Source organism: Pelophylax lessonae, assembly GCF_965119305.1.
Source record: "Pelophylax lessonae genome assembly, chromosome: 11".
Lineage (NCBI taxonomy): Eukaryota > Metazoa > Chordata > Amphibia > Anura > Ranidae > Pelophylax > Pelophylax lessonae.
This window is the reverse complement of record NC_138778.1, coordinates 29,549,350-29,564,796: the sequence shown is the minus strand read 5'-3', so window position 1 is coordinate 29,564,796 and position 15,447 is coordinate 29,549,350. Positions and strand designations below refer to the sequence as shown.

The following is a 15,447-nucleotide window of genomic DNA, read 5'->3' as shown; positions in this document are numbered from 1 at the left end:
CAACAGGAGCAACAACCCAGGAAAAGACAAATAACCAGGGGATAAAAAACTTATCCCAACAGCCAGAGGTCCCCAACAAGGGACCCTAGGGAATTGCCGTACTAAGAACCTTGCGGCCAAAGGAAGCATCCGCCGATGCCTGAACATCTACTTTGTAGAATTTTGTGAAAGTGTGCACGGTCGACCAAGTCGCCGCCTTACACACCTGGGCTACAGAAGCCCCATGACGACAGGCCCAAGACGTACTCAGAGATCTAGTAGAGTGCGCCTTCACAGGCACAGGGGGAACCTTCCCCTGCAAGGCATAGGCCCGTTCAATGGTCTGCCTGATCCATTTGGCGATGGTAGAGGCCGACGCCGCCATGCCCTTCCGAGGACCCTCTGGAAGAACAAACAAGGAGTCCGTCTTTCGAAAAGACTCAGTCGATTTAAGGTAAACCCTTATCGCCCGAACAACATCCAGAGAATGTAATCTCACCTCCTTTGGATGTTTAGGCTTCGCGCACAGCGAAGGCAAGACAATATCCTCATTAAGATGGAATTCCGAAACTCGTTTCGGAAGAAAAGAAGGATTAGGTCGCAAGACCACCTTATCCAAATGAACAACCAGATACGGAGACTTGCAGGACAAAGCTGCCAGCTCCGACACTCTGCGAGCCGAAGTGATCGCCACCAAAAAGGCGACCTTTTTGGACAACATAGACAACGAGATCTCCCTGATCTGTTCAAAAGGAGCACGTTGCAACACAGACAGAACGAGATTCAAGTCCCAAGGGGGCAAAGGATCCCTCCTAGGAGGAACCAGATGCCGCACACCCTGAACAATAGTGCCAACCAAGGAGTTGGAAGCCACGGGACGTTGAAACAGAACGGCCAGCGCAGACACCTGACCCTTTATCGTAGCCAGCGCCAAACGCTGATCGACACCCGTTTGAAGGAAGGACAGCACTCGGGAAACCGAGTACGTGCGGGGTGAAAACCCCCTGGACTCACACCAGGCAAAATAGGCCTTCCAAGTACGGTAATAAACCTTCCCCCGAGGAAGACTTCCTCGCGTTGATCAAAGTATGAACGACCTCTGGGGAGAGACCCTTCTCCTTCAGGACCTTGGTCTCAACAGCCAGGCTGTCAAAACCAGCGACTGTAAAGCAGGATGGTAAATCGGTCCTTGAGACAGGAGATCGTCTCGAAGAGGCAGACGCAACGGGGCGTCGACCGCCAGATTCACGAGGTCTGCGTACCAGGACCGGCGAGGCCAGTCCGGTGCCACAAGAATCACCGTGCTGCGTTCCGAGTGTAACCTGCGAAGGAACCTGCGCCCTCAATAATGCCAGAACCGGTGCAAGCACCTTGGTGAAGACCCGCGGAGCCGAGGCGAGACCAAAAGGCAACGCCACGAACTGGTAGTGATCCTCCGCAATGGCAAATCGAAGGAACCTCTGGTGACCCTCGAAAATGGGGATGTGAAGATACGCATCCTTCAAATCGATGGAGGCCATGAATTCCCCCGGAACCAGGGCAGCCACCACCGACCGCAGGGATTCCATGCGGAACTTGCGAACCCGCACAGAGCGGTTCAGAGCCTTCAAGTCCAGAATTGGACGAACCTTGCCCTCCTTTCTGGGCACGGTGAACAGATTGGAATAAAACCCCCGAAACCTGTCCCGATGAGGCACCGGAACTACCACTCCCTGAGCCCTCAGGTCCCGCACCGCCAGGTGCAGGTCCCGTAAACGCTCTGGAGACAGTTGAAGATTTGAGGGAAAAAATCTGCTCTCCGGCCGAGAGAGAAACTCGATCTTGTAACCAGATCGAACGATCTCCTGAACCCATCTGTCCCGCACGCGGGTCAACCAGGGCTGAAGAAAACCGAGCAAGCGTCCCCCCACCCCAAAACCGGGTGAGGGCGCCCCTTCAGGCCGCACTGTTATGGGCTGCGGATCCGGATTGACCGGACTTCTGTTTTCCAGACCAGGGCTTCTTCTGAGAGCCTTGACCTTTGAACGGTTTGCCCTTGTAGTGCGACCGAAAGGCACGAAAGGACCCCTGAGGGGGCCGAAAATTAGCATGCTTCTTCCCAGAAGCCCCCTTAGCCTTGGGGAAATGGGGCAAGAGAGTGCTCTTACCTCCGGTGATCCCCTTAATCAACACATCCAAGGACTCCCCAAAAAGGCGAGACCCATCATAAGGCAGATTGGCTAAGGTCTTACGTGAAGACTGGTCCACCGACCAACATTTCAACCAAACCAGGCGGCGAGACAACACCGCCACGCTGTGCACACGTGCAGCCAACGGGACTAGGTCCAAGTCCGCATCACACAGATACATGACACCCTGGTGGATTTGATCCACCATATCCAGGGTCGCCGGCGAGGCCGAATCGGCCACTAGGACGCGCCTAAGCATCTGCGTCCAACTTGCGACCGCCTGGGCCGCCATGAGAGAGGCAAACAGAGCCTTAAGCATAGAACCCGTAACAGAATAAGTATGACGGGCAAGAGACTCCAATCTCCTATCCGTGGCATCACGGAACACAGGGGAATCCTCTGCAGGAATCGCAGTGGATTTGTTTAAAACCGCAATTGCGTGATCCACTGGGGGTGGCACACACCACCTTTCATCAGTGGAAGGCGAGAAAGGATAACGCAGCTTGAACCTACTTGGTACAGCAAAAGGTTTGCGTAGATTGCGCCATTGTTCCTTAACAGCGCGCTGAAAATCATCATTGCAGGGAAAAACCTGCGGCGTCCTGCGTTTTCTCTGCGTCCCATAAGCCGCCAAGGCAGCGGGGGGACACACTTCATCCTGCAAACGCAGCGTTTGTTTTATGGAAGCAATCAATTCATCCATGATTGCAAGCTCTTCAGGCGAGCCAGGGGGAGAATTATCAACCCCTTCAACTTCAGCCTCCACCTCGGACCCCACTAGATCCAGGGAGGAGCGGGACCCCGATAAGGAGGCCCCCGCCATAACAACCCCATCACCTTCACCCTCAGAATCAGAGGAAAGAGCAACTCTGGGTCTTTTAGTAGATTGAGCAGCCACCAGCATCTGCACCTGAGCAGCAAGGCCAGCCACAATAGTGGCTAAATCCCCCCCTGGGGGGGAAACAGCGGTCCCCTGGTTTTCCACCAAGGCGGTAGGAAATTTGCCCTCCTGAGAATCCATTGCCCCATAACAAATGCCGGATAATAAAGGGTTAACTGCCCCTTTAACAAGCGCGGCGAGCGCAGCCCACCGCACCACACACAAGCACAATGAGACCCCCACAGGGACAATAAAACTGACACAGGCAATGGATAGGAAGGATATAACCTGAGGAGACCCTCGCCGCTGCTGCTGCCTCGATCGGTGTTCCTGGAGAAGAGGAAGTGATGCTGCCAGGGCGCTCTATGAAAGCCTATGGGAGGCTACAAGAAAATGGCCGCCATGCATGTAGAACATGCGGCCGGAGCGAGTGTAGGCAAAATGGCGCCGTTTGGCGCCGAAACCGCCGCTCCACAGTACAGTAATGCACACATGTCTGTATATAAAAAAACATGTCAGATCGCCGCAGCGATCGCTGTATAATGCCCAAACATGCCACAAAACATGCCCCACAGCACACAGCTTCTCACACTGACAAGGCTGACACACACAGTGTCACACAGCTCCCCCCCCCCCCTTGCAGCCCACAGCATGCAGCCGAGAGATAGGGATACAAACATTGTGAATAGAGGCAGGTTACACAGTCCCAGACTGACACCCCCCCAGACAGACAGGTCCCCACATAAATACACTTACCTCACAGTGGCGTGGGGGACCCGCACAGGCGAACAAGCCGCTGCACATGAGGCAGGGAGAGTCGCATACAAGACGCACAGAATGGGGGTTAAGAAACCGCACAGCGTCCAGTGAGGTAGCCACCTCACCAATCATCCCTGCACCGAACAGGGATGGGTCGTTCACTGTGCCAGGAGCGTTACCTGGCTGAACGCTCGATGGCAGGCTGGGAAGCCACTGACCCACGACCTGCGACCAGGGGGATCAGCCCGAGACCCAGCCCGCATGATCCTCTTCATCCGAAGAACTAACTAATGCTGACAAAAAGAACAGCTAAGTAAAGGTAGAGAGAAAACTCAAACAAAAAATCAAAAAAGAAGAAAGAGTCTGGGGCACAAAGCCCCAGCACAGAGAGAGCCAGCCACTCCTGACAAGCTAGACATTAAAACTGAGATATGGTTGCAGGAAGTAGGAGGGTATTGACTGAGGGGACCACCCCTTGAGGGTGGGATATGTTAAAAGCTTTAATGTTAACATATTCTGTTGCCTAGCTACTCCTTCGGAGCAGTCTAATACCCCATATGTGACGAATATGAAGAGGCGGCGACTGTCGGAGGACGTAAGAGAAAATATATTTTGGTTTTAAATGTTGAGAAGGGGTTATTTGTTTAGGTAAGCGTAGGTATTGTAATTTACACTCTGTGGCCATCAGTTTGCAAATACTTGACCATCACACCTACCTATAGGCATATGGACACCCCAACAAATGGCTGAATTCAGGTGATCTCAGTGAAGGCTGCTGGTAATGGTAAAGCAGTAATGGTAGATGGTAGACCCATCTTTGGTCTAAGGATGCTTTATCAAAAGCCGTTTTCATGGAAGAGTTGTGCCCAAAATTGTGTGCTTCCAATGCCATGGGAACAGTTAGAGAAAGACCATTTTTAGCATGACTGTGCCCCTGTGTACAAAGACAGCTCTATAAAGACATCATTTGATGAGTTTAATGTGGAGGAACTTGAGTGACCTGCACAGCCCCACTGAACACCTCTGGGATGCATCAGATTACTGACTGCAAACCAATTTTTCTCTTCCAACCTCAGTTCCTGACCTCACAAATGCTCTTTTGGCTTAATGGGCACAGATTCCACACACTCTAAAATCTTGTGGAAAGCCGTTACACAAGAGAACAGGCTGTAACATCTGCATAAGGGGACAAAACTCCATATTATTGCCCATGGTTTTGGAATAGGATGTCCAAAATGCTTACATAGGTGTTCTGGTCAAGTGTCCACAAAGTTTTGGCCATACAAACTGTGTCCTCCGCAAGGATGTATTTTCCCAGCAGCCACACGTCATGCTTCTAAAGCAGTCGGCCCTGGTTGATTGTGGGTTATTTTGCTTTGTAATGTTTGCCTTATCATACAAAAAGTGAAACTGCGTTTGTTTCATTTTTGATGTGTGAGCTATGACTTATTGCCTCTTATTCCTGAAATTGAGCTTGTCTCATTATACAAAACTTCTTGTCAGCTTTTGGAATTTCATGGGGTGGGTGAGAGAAACATAGAAAGTCTAAGTAAAACAGAACTGAGGCTCAGTGGTCCTGAGAATGTCATCCAAGAGGAAAGCATTATACCTCTAAAAAACCTAATCTACTGTTTATAGTTAACATTCTACTCATTATGTGGCTTAAGTTTAGTCCCATTTTGATTGCTCTCAGATTTGGCATCTTGAAGTGACAAATCATTAGTCAGTTTGAACCCTCTGGGCAGAGCGTTAGCTTCTTGTGCTTTGGGAGGAAGCGGTGTTGGAGGGCACCACTGTGCTATTCTCAGTTCAGGAATTTGCCACTTTGATCCACATCCCGTCTAATCCTCCTGGGGGTTAGCATTCTTCCAAGAAACTCTCTTCCTGCCATATACAGGGATGAACAGAAGCATCAGGCCCCAGGCTTTGATCCCTTTTGGGAGGTCTGCAGAGAGCCAAGGGTCTTCCACAAAAGTGTGACCTTTCTCTCCAGGGGAAAGGGTCTGCTGTTCGAAGACCATCCTCATGATCAGTGGTAGGCACCTGGACTGGCCTTCACTATAGAACTAGCAGCCCATGCAGGTACTAAGTGGCCTGAAAGTTAAAGGAGGCCCCATTTGAAACCCGGGAAGCAATTTAAACATTTACGATAACAAAAATTCAGTACTGTATCATTAAGGGTTGCAGAGGTTGCGGTTGACACCTCTGTTAGCTTATGAAATGAGGTTGGGCATCCGCTGTTTCCATTAGGGTTTCCTAAGCCATGCCTCACTAGACGCATAGGGGGAGATTTACTAAAACAGAAGAGTGCTAAATCTGGTGCAGCTCTGCATTGAAACCAATCAGCTTCCAGGTTTTATTGTCAAAGCTTAATTGAACAAGCTGGAGTTAGAAGCTGATTGGCTACCATGCACAGCTGCACCAGACTCTGTGTACTCCAGTTTTAGTAAATCTCCCCCATAGTGTTTGTTTGGGGGGTGGCCCAGCAAAATTCCCAGTTGAGGGATAGCAGCACAACCATACTGATAGCGTTTTGGTTTTAACTTTATGACTGGTTTCTTCTTTCCTTATGTACAAATTTAAAATATGGCATACCCCACTTACTCCTGGCAAAGGATTTTTTCCAAAACACGTTGGATTTGTCTTCGGCAACCAGGTAGATCATTTCAAGTACTATTGAAAATGCATGGACTATGGGATATCCTTGTATCTGAAACTATTGTTTAAAAATGCAAATAGGCCAGCCAAAATGTCATGTCTGTTTTTCTATGTGATGTAAATAAAGTAAATATTATGTATTTTAAGGTAATCTGTGTTTAGATCATACATTGCCTAAAAAGTCCCATTTGTAAGTTTATGTTATTACTTTGAGCTATGGCATCATGATCACATGCAAACTGCAGGCTTCATGGACAAAATAAGCCTTCAATACCACCTTCAGGCTGCAGTGGGATCTGCAATGGCATCTATTTTATAGTGTAACTGTCAGATACAATTACATTATTGAGAAAATAATTATTTAAAAAAAAAATGTAAAAGTATGTTTTTTAAAATATTTTCGTGCATTTGTTAGCCTATAATAAAAAAACAGAACTATATATAAAAATATTTTAGATATCTGTAAACCTTAACTTACCATCCTGCACACAAATACCTGATATTTTCTGATGACACCTTATACCAGACAGATTGTTGATGAGGTAGATGGTTGTATCCCCAGACCTGTGCATTTTAGGTCCACTGACAGCTTTGACATGGGGATTTTTCCAGATACAGTTGGTCAAACCGACCACATAGTCTAATTCTAAGATGACCCTCTATACCTTACTTTAGACCTCCAACTCCATATCCTGATTAATTACCTTTTCTGGTTCAAGATGCAAGTTTTAGCATACATAGACAGTTATTACTTTTGTGTACATGGTGTATTACATGGTATCCTCCTGGATTGTATCACTTGTTGTTCTCCAGTTTGCTTCCTGAGGAAAATGATATGTTATTCTGTATTATGCCATTTGTGTGATGCAATTGTCTGTGCATGTGGTGTTATTTGTATGTTACAAATAAAGCTTTTCTTAAACAAAAAAAAAAAATATTTAGGTATGCAAAATAATTATAGAGTTAACCAACTCATGCTGATGCTGCTAATTTTGGCCTGACCATTTAGGCATTAGGAATGATGCTTGGGTTCAGAGCCACTTTGGGTTTGAGGCAGATCACAATTCAGCTGAATTCCAAATTAATAGCTAAATATCCACACCTAAACCCATTATGTACAGCAATACCATTGCCCCTGGTTAGATAGGTCTCTAAGATCCATGAATCTGAAGAAATTGACAAGTCAGCCTCCTCACTATAGAAGCTATCTTGTCAGAGTATGTTGGAGCTGGTTAGAGAAAGCTGATGTACAGTATCTGGACATTATGACAAGAAAAAAGGTGACACACTTTGCTATACAATGCTATTTTGTGCTTTACAGTGCTATACTGGAGAATGCAGTGTGGTGGGCTATATACCCTTGTGTACTCCCACTCCATGTTCACAGTTACATAGACCAAACTGGCCTTCTTAAGACCTCTTTTTTTCTGTATCAGCAAGGAGTACGCTACTGGCTTCAAACCCAAGCAGAATCGCTCTTATAGGCATCAAAGACCTTTATCATTAAGGGGTTTAGTAACTCAGTACAGTAAAACCTTGGATTACGAGCATAATTCGTTCTGGAAACATACTTGTAATCCAAAGCACTCTTATATCAAAGCAAATTTCCCCATAAGAAATAATGGAAACTCAGATGATTCGTTCCACAACCATTTATTCATAAGTCCTTCAGTTTATAGTCCATATAAAAAGTTTAAAGCAATGTGATTTTATGTGTAATCATAAAATGTTCATCCACAAACGGCGCCTCCACAAGGGGATTGGAAGCAAAATCCAGCAGGAGCCACAGAGTATAAAAGAGAAGAGAGGCGCCTCTAAGTGTAGCAATATGGTCACATTTAATGAAGGTTCAACATTTAACAACTCACATGGTTGATGAATAAAACATCCGGGGTAAAGCTGTGCACATAGACCGTCCTCCACACCGCCAGCTCTCACCGCTGTCAATCTGCAGTCGTGACCGGGAAGACCACCCTGCAGTAGAGCGATCTGAAAGCGAGGCTTGAAGCGTCATGGAGCGCAGCGTGGAAGGGATGATGGTGGTGCGCAGGACGGTCTATGTGGACAGCTTTACCCCGGATGCCTGCATACTTAGATGTGCCTCTTTTAACCACTTTACCACTGGAGGATTTTGCTGTCTTACGTCTGGGCCACTTTTTGGGATTCGGCACTGTGAGACTTTAACTGACAATTGCGCAGTCGTGCGACGCCGTACCCAAACGAAATTTACATCCTTTTTTTTCCCACAAACAGAGCTTTCTTTTGGTGGTATTTGATCACCTGTGCGATTTTTACTTTTTGCGCTATAAACAAAAAAAGAGCGTAAATTTTGAAAAAATAACAATATTTTTCACATTTTTTTATATGAAATTCCCCCCAAAAAAATTTAAAAATCAAAATTTTTTGACATTTTTGGCCAATTTGTTTTCTGCTACCTATGTTTGGTAAAAAAAATCACAATAAGCGTATTTTGATTGGTTTGCGCAAAAGTTATTGCGTTTACTAACTAAGGGAAAGATTTCTGTCATTTTTGGTGTGTTTTTTTTTTAACGAGTAATGGCGGCGATCTGCGATTTTTTTGTGGGACTGCGACATTGCGGCGGACAGATCGGACCTTTGACTGACATTTTTGACACTTTTGGGGGTACCAGTGACATTACTGCAGTAATCGGTGCTATATATATGCACTGTTACTGTAAAAATGACACTGGCAGGGAAGGGGTTAATTTTATTGGAGAGGGAGGGGTTAATGTATGCCTGGTGCTTAGTGTGTGGGGGGAGGTGACTGAGTGACACAGGGACAGATCGCATGTTCAGCTGTGCTGAACCCTGCAATCTGACCCTGCCTGTCACTTAGGAGATCCGCCCGCTTGTGTTTACACAAGTGGGCGGATCTCCTCACTCGATTCCCCGACGATCGTGGAAGAGCAGCGGCGATCGCTGCTGCTCCTCCCCTGGCCTGACTCCCGCTGTGACTGAATACAGTGGGAGCGAGCCTCCGGCGGCGCGCGCCGCCGAGAAGGGGGAGTGTCTGGCAACGTAGGTCTACGTCGCCAGACGATAACGAACCACTTTGCCGCAGTAGAGCTCGAGTGAGCAGACGGCAAGTGGTTAATCATAAACCATGTGAGTTGCTAATTGTTGTATTATCATTAAATGTAACCATATTGCTACACTTAGAGGCGCCTCTCTTCTCTTTTATACTCTGTTGTGACGTTCCTTGTTTACCAAAGACATCGCTTGTTTTTCAAGTCAACATTTATAAAAAAAATGTTGCTTGTCTTGCAAAACACTCTGAGACCAAGTTACTCTCAATCCAAGGTTTTATTGTATTTTGTGTGTGATATATGTATGCCTTGCTAACACTTTCAATAAACCTTTCTTGTCCGAAAATTTGTTTGCTGAACACTGTGCTCCCAAAACTCATAAACTCAAAATAACTTTATCAAAATTTTAGAAGCCAAAAGCTAATGTAACAGATCAAAGGCAGTAGGCAATATAAAGCATCAATAAAGAGAAGATACAACTTGAAAGTTTAGTCATTTTAATACATTTATTATAAGTTTATTGTATTTAGAAGTTGATGATTTGCATATTATACTATTTTTGTATCAAAGGAAATCTGTACTGAGCTAATATGGAGGCTGCCATTACTAAAAAAGCCTTGTGTAAATGCTAGTTGCTTGGCTGTCATGCTGACCAATGGCTTTAACCACTTTCTGACCACCCACCACAGTTATACTGCGGCAGGGCGGTCCTCCTGCGTGAGCCGACGTAGGTATACGTCGGTCGCCTGCCTGCAGCGCGCTCCCGCTCATCAGCGGGGAAGCCGATGCAGCGGGCGGGTGGCTCCAATTGCCGCCTGACCCCGGTGATCGCTCCCCGCTGAGAGAGAAGAACGGACAGCTGTTGTAAACACATCTGCCCGTTCTTCTCTCTGGAATGATCACAGAGCTCCTGTGATCCTTCTATATAGGATCACAGGTCTCTGTGATCATTTCACAAGCCACGCCCCCCCCCCCCCCCCGTAGTTAGAATCACTCCCCTAGGCTCACATTTAACCCCTTGATCACCCACAATGTTAACCCCTTCCCTGCAGTATCATTATTACAGTAACAGTGCATATTTTTAGCACTGATTACTGTAGTGATGTCACTGGTCCCCCCCCAAAAGTGTAAAAAAAGTCAGTTAGGGGTTCGATCTGTCCGCCGCAATGTCGCAGTCCCGCTAAAAATCGCAGATTGCCGCCATTACTAGTAACAAAAAAAAATAAATAAATAAAAATGACATCTTTACCGTAGTTAGTAGACGCGATAACTTTTGTGCAAACCAATCAAAATACGCTTATTGCAGGGTTTTTTTTACCAAACATATGCAGCAGAAAAAAAATTGGCCTAAAATGTTAAAAAAATTTGATTTTTTAATTTTTTTTGGGGAATGTTATGAATGTTATATAGCAGAATGTGAAAAATATTGTTTTTTTTTTCAGAATTGTCGCTCTTTTTTTGTTTATAGTTTTTTTTTTTTTTTGTTTATAATAAAAATCGTAGAGGTGATCAAATACCACCAAAAGGAAGGTCTATTTGTGGGAAAAAAGGACATCAATTTTATTTAGGTACAGCATTGCGCGACCGTGCAATTGTCAGTTAAAATAACGCAGTGACAAATCGCAAAAAATACCTGGTCATTAAGGGGGTAAAACCTTCCAGTCCTTAAGTGGTTAACACAATCTAAAAAAAATCACTGACCTGGATCAAGCATGCATTCCCTGGGATTAATCTTCATGCTTATTCCAGCCCAGTGACTAAATATTGAAAGCAAAAGCAGCCAGGCTTCTAGTCTTTTAGAAAGAGGTTCATGAAGGTGCCCGGTGTTTCCTTTATCACAGGTATCCTTTAGGACGATATACTCCCTTTAACACTAGTCACACTTGGACTGTGGCACAACGCCCCCGGTTTCTCTGAGTCCCAGGCTCTACGTTTCAGAGGAAATGGGCGGTTAAGATCTTCCTTTTCTTTGAGGCCTCCTGAACTGTCCTGACTGTGGGGTCTTCTTGTGGGCAATCTGGCTCTGTCGCACTGTCCAGCTGATGCAGGGTGCCTTGGCAAGCCGATATTTAGTGGCACTGCCCAGCGTGAGAACCTGTAGCTGTTAGACTTGACGATCCTTGTATTTATGCGACTTAGGGCAGATTCGGAAAAAGTACTGTAGGTCCGAGGTAGAAGTTGCTTATCCATTGGGGTGGTGGGAGTTTCCTTATGCAGCAGCTTGGTAGATTTTTGCACCATTTGCCAAAGTCTGAGTCTCTGCTCCAAGATGCTCACTTCTTTTAGGACCTGGGTGACTTTGTCCATCTTATCCAAGAGGTCAGAGATTGCTCTGGGAAGATGTTCCACTGCCAGGGCAGGCGAAAGAACAGGCCGAGGACTGCTTGGAGAAAACTGGTCTTGTTCTTCCGCAGAGGGTGGTCGATGGACCAGTTCAGTCTTAGCTGGCATATGGGAGGAGGCCGGGGATAATCTAGTTGAATAAGATCCTAGGCCTTCAAATCTCACACTATGACGATACTGAATGGAAATTAGAAATATATATAAATAAATAAATAGGAAGTGTGATGATTGAGTACTGCGCTAACAGGACATATCATGGTATAAACATGCTTAAGCAAAAAAATAAAAAAATAAAAACTGAAAATCTTAATAACATGCTGCAAAGAATAAAGTTAATACCTCTGCCCATGCCACTGAATACAGTGCCACTTGTAGGAGCGGCAATCTCCTGTGTCCCAAGATTTTCAGTGGTTCTTCCTGACCACTATGTCCTGTAGTGATGCAGGGGCGTAACTACAGGGGCTGCAATTGCAACCGGGCCCCATATTCCAGGGGCGCGTGCGGCTCCCCTCTACACCTGGATAGGAGGGGCGGCGGGGGGCAGCATGTAGAGAAATCACTGTCCTCCTTTTTCCTCCTGTAGCTGCAGGAGGAAAATGGAGGAGATTGGTTCCTCTGTATGCTGCCCCCACCACTCCTCCTATCCAGTTCACTTGTGTTCTGCTGTCTCTGGGCCCCTGTGTGCTCCCCTGGTCCCCCTCACAGTGTTGACCCCCCCCCCACTGTGCTCCCTCCCCTCTCCTACCGGCTGCTGCAGGGGATGTGTCACAATAGAGAACTAGGAAGGGGTCAGTAAATATGTAATTTACCAGCTCCTTCCTTTTCTGAATGGACAGAGTCATAGTCAGTGACATTGTAAAAAAATAAAATATAATGATAAAAAATAATACAATTAAAATACCAAAAAATAAAAACTACTGACACCAGTGGGTGAACCTCCAGGATTGCAAAGGTCCCACTTGCAACTGGGCCCTTGCATTCCACCACCGTGGGGAGACCCCAAGATGGCAGGAAGGGGGGGTGGCCCACTGCAGAACTTGTGAAAGAGTCCCGGACCATTAAAAAGGGCTCCGCAACGAGAGTAAAGGGCCCCTGGGATGAGTGGGAAGAGCCCCAGGCTTGAAGGGAAGGGCCCCGGCCAGGGGTCCAGGGGGGGGGGGGGCCTTCAAGGTTTCTTGCACCCGGGCCCTGAAGGTTCTAGTTTTTCCTCTGGATGTAGGGGTCAATGTATATACAGTATACTAGGTATAATATTCTAAGAGACATGGATTTTTTAGGAATATATATTTTAGAATTGTATTTCTTAAAAGAAATGTACTCCTCTGGGATTCCTATACCTACTATTGGGCATCTCTGCTTCTAAAGTAATGCACAGCTTTTTTTAATCCTGTCCATATCATCATACAATCATGATGCCTTTCAAGTTGAAGCAGGAATGAGCCCCTTAAAGTGGTTGTAAACCCTCACATATACTCAGTGAAGGGACTGTCCTCAGGTGATACTCAGATGGAAAGCCAATAATCCTATATAAGTTGTATCTGTTTATTTATCTTCTTTCCTCTTCATACATTCAAAGTTCAGAATTTATAAAGCTTGTCTTCAGAAAAAAGGGGCGGAGAGCTGAAACTACACTCTGCAGAGCTCAGTGAGAAGGACTTTGAGAGCTGATTGGAGGAAAGGGACACTCCCACCCTCACAAAGCACACAGGAACAGAGCTGTGGCTGTCAATCAGCTGGAGATCCCTCTCGTCACCTTTTTTCTCTCAGTGTCAGGAAAACGTGTCAGAAGTGACTCATGCTGATAGCAGAGGAACAAATCAGCAGACAGAAATTACACTTAGTGCTTTTAATTAAGACAAGAACACACTATAGAGAGAAATGCTTTGTTCATATTTCATGTCTGAGGTTTACAACAACTTTAAGTATTGAGAATGACCATCTACAGAAAATGTGGGGAGACAGATGTATAAATCCACAGACACCAGGTTGTGTACACTTATTTTGTGGGTGCCTGCAGTCTTATTATGCTAGCCATACACCAGTCGGAAAATTGTTCAAACCCGTTTTCGAAAAAACAAACACATGGTCGTGAGAGCAAACAAGATTGCTAATCCCTCAATGATTATAGGGCTACAATAAGGTCTTTTATATTTGCCAATTCAAATTTTGTACTTTTGGCAGTGTACCTTCTTGTATATAAGGCACTTCCCGTCCCTAATCCATTAGCTTGAAGAAGGAGTGCGCTATGGTACTGCCTCCTAGTGTGCATGCTTCGAAACGCGTCGCGAGCACGCCAGTGACATCATCACGGATAACGCTGCGGTCCACCCTGCAATCCAGCCTGCAGTTCAGCCCTCGTTCCCATGTACCATCACCGCTGCCACTTCCTGCTAGCCAGGAGGGCCCTACACACGGCGGATTTTGGTTCTTTGGATGGACACGCAGCTCCGGGTCACCAGTTTTATACATTGTGCCTATTCACCTCTAACCAAATGTGAGTTTTTTACGTTAATGTGTTGTTATTAAAGTGTAACAGTCTGCACTCAGGAGACGCCTGTCTCTCTTCTGTTTTGCATGTTGCCTATCTTATCAGAATACTGAACTATCTGTTCTAGGGACCTTAACATGGACTTTGTTACAGCCAATAACGCACACCTGCTTGCACCACTCTCCATATGTTTGATACATAAAGGAGGGAATGCCATAGACCAGTGTTTCCCAACTTTATTGAGATCAGGACTTGGTAAATTCTCCCAAAACATTTCATGCCCCAACAGTAAAAATAAAAGTCTAAACTTACACAATAAAACTATGGGGGTAACAAAATATGTATTGAAATGCTGGAAGGTTCTAGATGGGGCTTGGTGTCAGTGTGGGGGTGATGAGAGTTCTGGAGAGGGTTAGGGCACTCCGCAGCAGACATGGTGGCCCTGTATAGGATGAGGTTTCTGGAAGGGACTGGAGGCTTTTCAGGCGTGCTGTGGGTTGACTGGAAGGCACTGAAGGGGCTAGGAGGTACTGTGGGACACTGTTAGAGGTTGGAGACACTAGAGGAGGCTGTTGGGTCTGCAGCAGGCTGGAGGCACAATGGGAGGCTGGGGCAATTTGTGGGCAGAGGGCTCTTAATGGCTGGGGGCTCTGTTGATGGTTGCTTTGGGCACTTAACGGAGGTTGGGAACAGGAGGGCACTGTGGTAGGTTAGCGGATCTGCAGTGGGCTGAAGGCCAAGGAGGAGGAAGGCTGCAGGCTAGCAGCAAGCCACATCCCTGGTAGTTGAAAACCACTGCCTTACACACCCTATCGTGGTATCTTGTACTGAAAAATGACCAGAATAAGCATACTTTTGCTTTAAATTGTTCCTATTTATCAAGTGTGTAGTAAAGGAGATGGGGAGATTTAAGAGACATTAATGGGGTTACAAAAAAAAATATCTTAAGCCACCCTTAACAAGAGAGTTAAATTCTCACCAACTAGCAGCATCGCAAAGACTAAGGGGACAGCATTCTAAAACTTCCCCTGTGGCTCTGCATCATTGATATTTCACGTGATACAACGTTTAAAACTAAGCTGCTAATGCTTCCCCTCACCCTTGGTCACTTGACTAGAGGAAGTC

The 15,447-nt window shown here is 46.1% G+C and overlaps 1 protein-coding gene across 1 annotated transcript in view; it reads right to left on the bottom strand.

The window, feature by feature from the left end:
• Window positions 1–11,170: 11,170 nt before the first annotated feature.
• The window catches only part of LOC309567341 (polycystin-1-like), a gene marked incomplete at its 5' end in the record, with an annotated part of 90,946 nt that continues 86,669 nt past the window's right edge, over window positions 11,171–15,447 (bottom strand). The window contains one exon of the mRNA XM_082272757.1: window positions 11,171–12,011. Coding sequence (XP_082128883.1) covers window positions 11,340–12,011 — 672 coding nt within the window. The 3' untranslated portion in view covers window positions 11,171–11,339. The remainder of the gene's footprint in view (window positions 12,012–15,447) is intronic.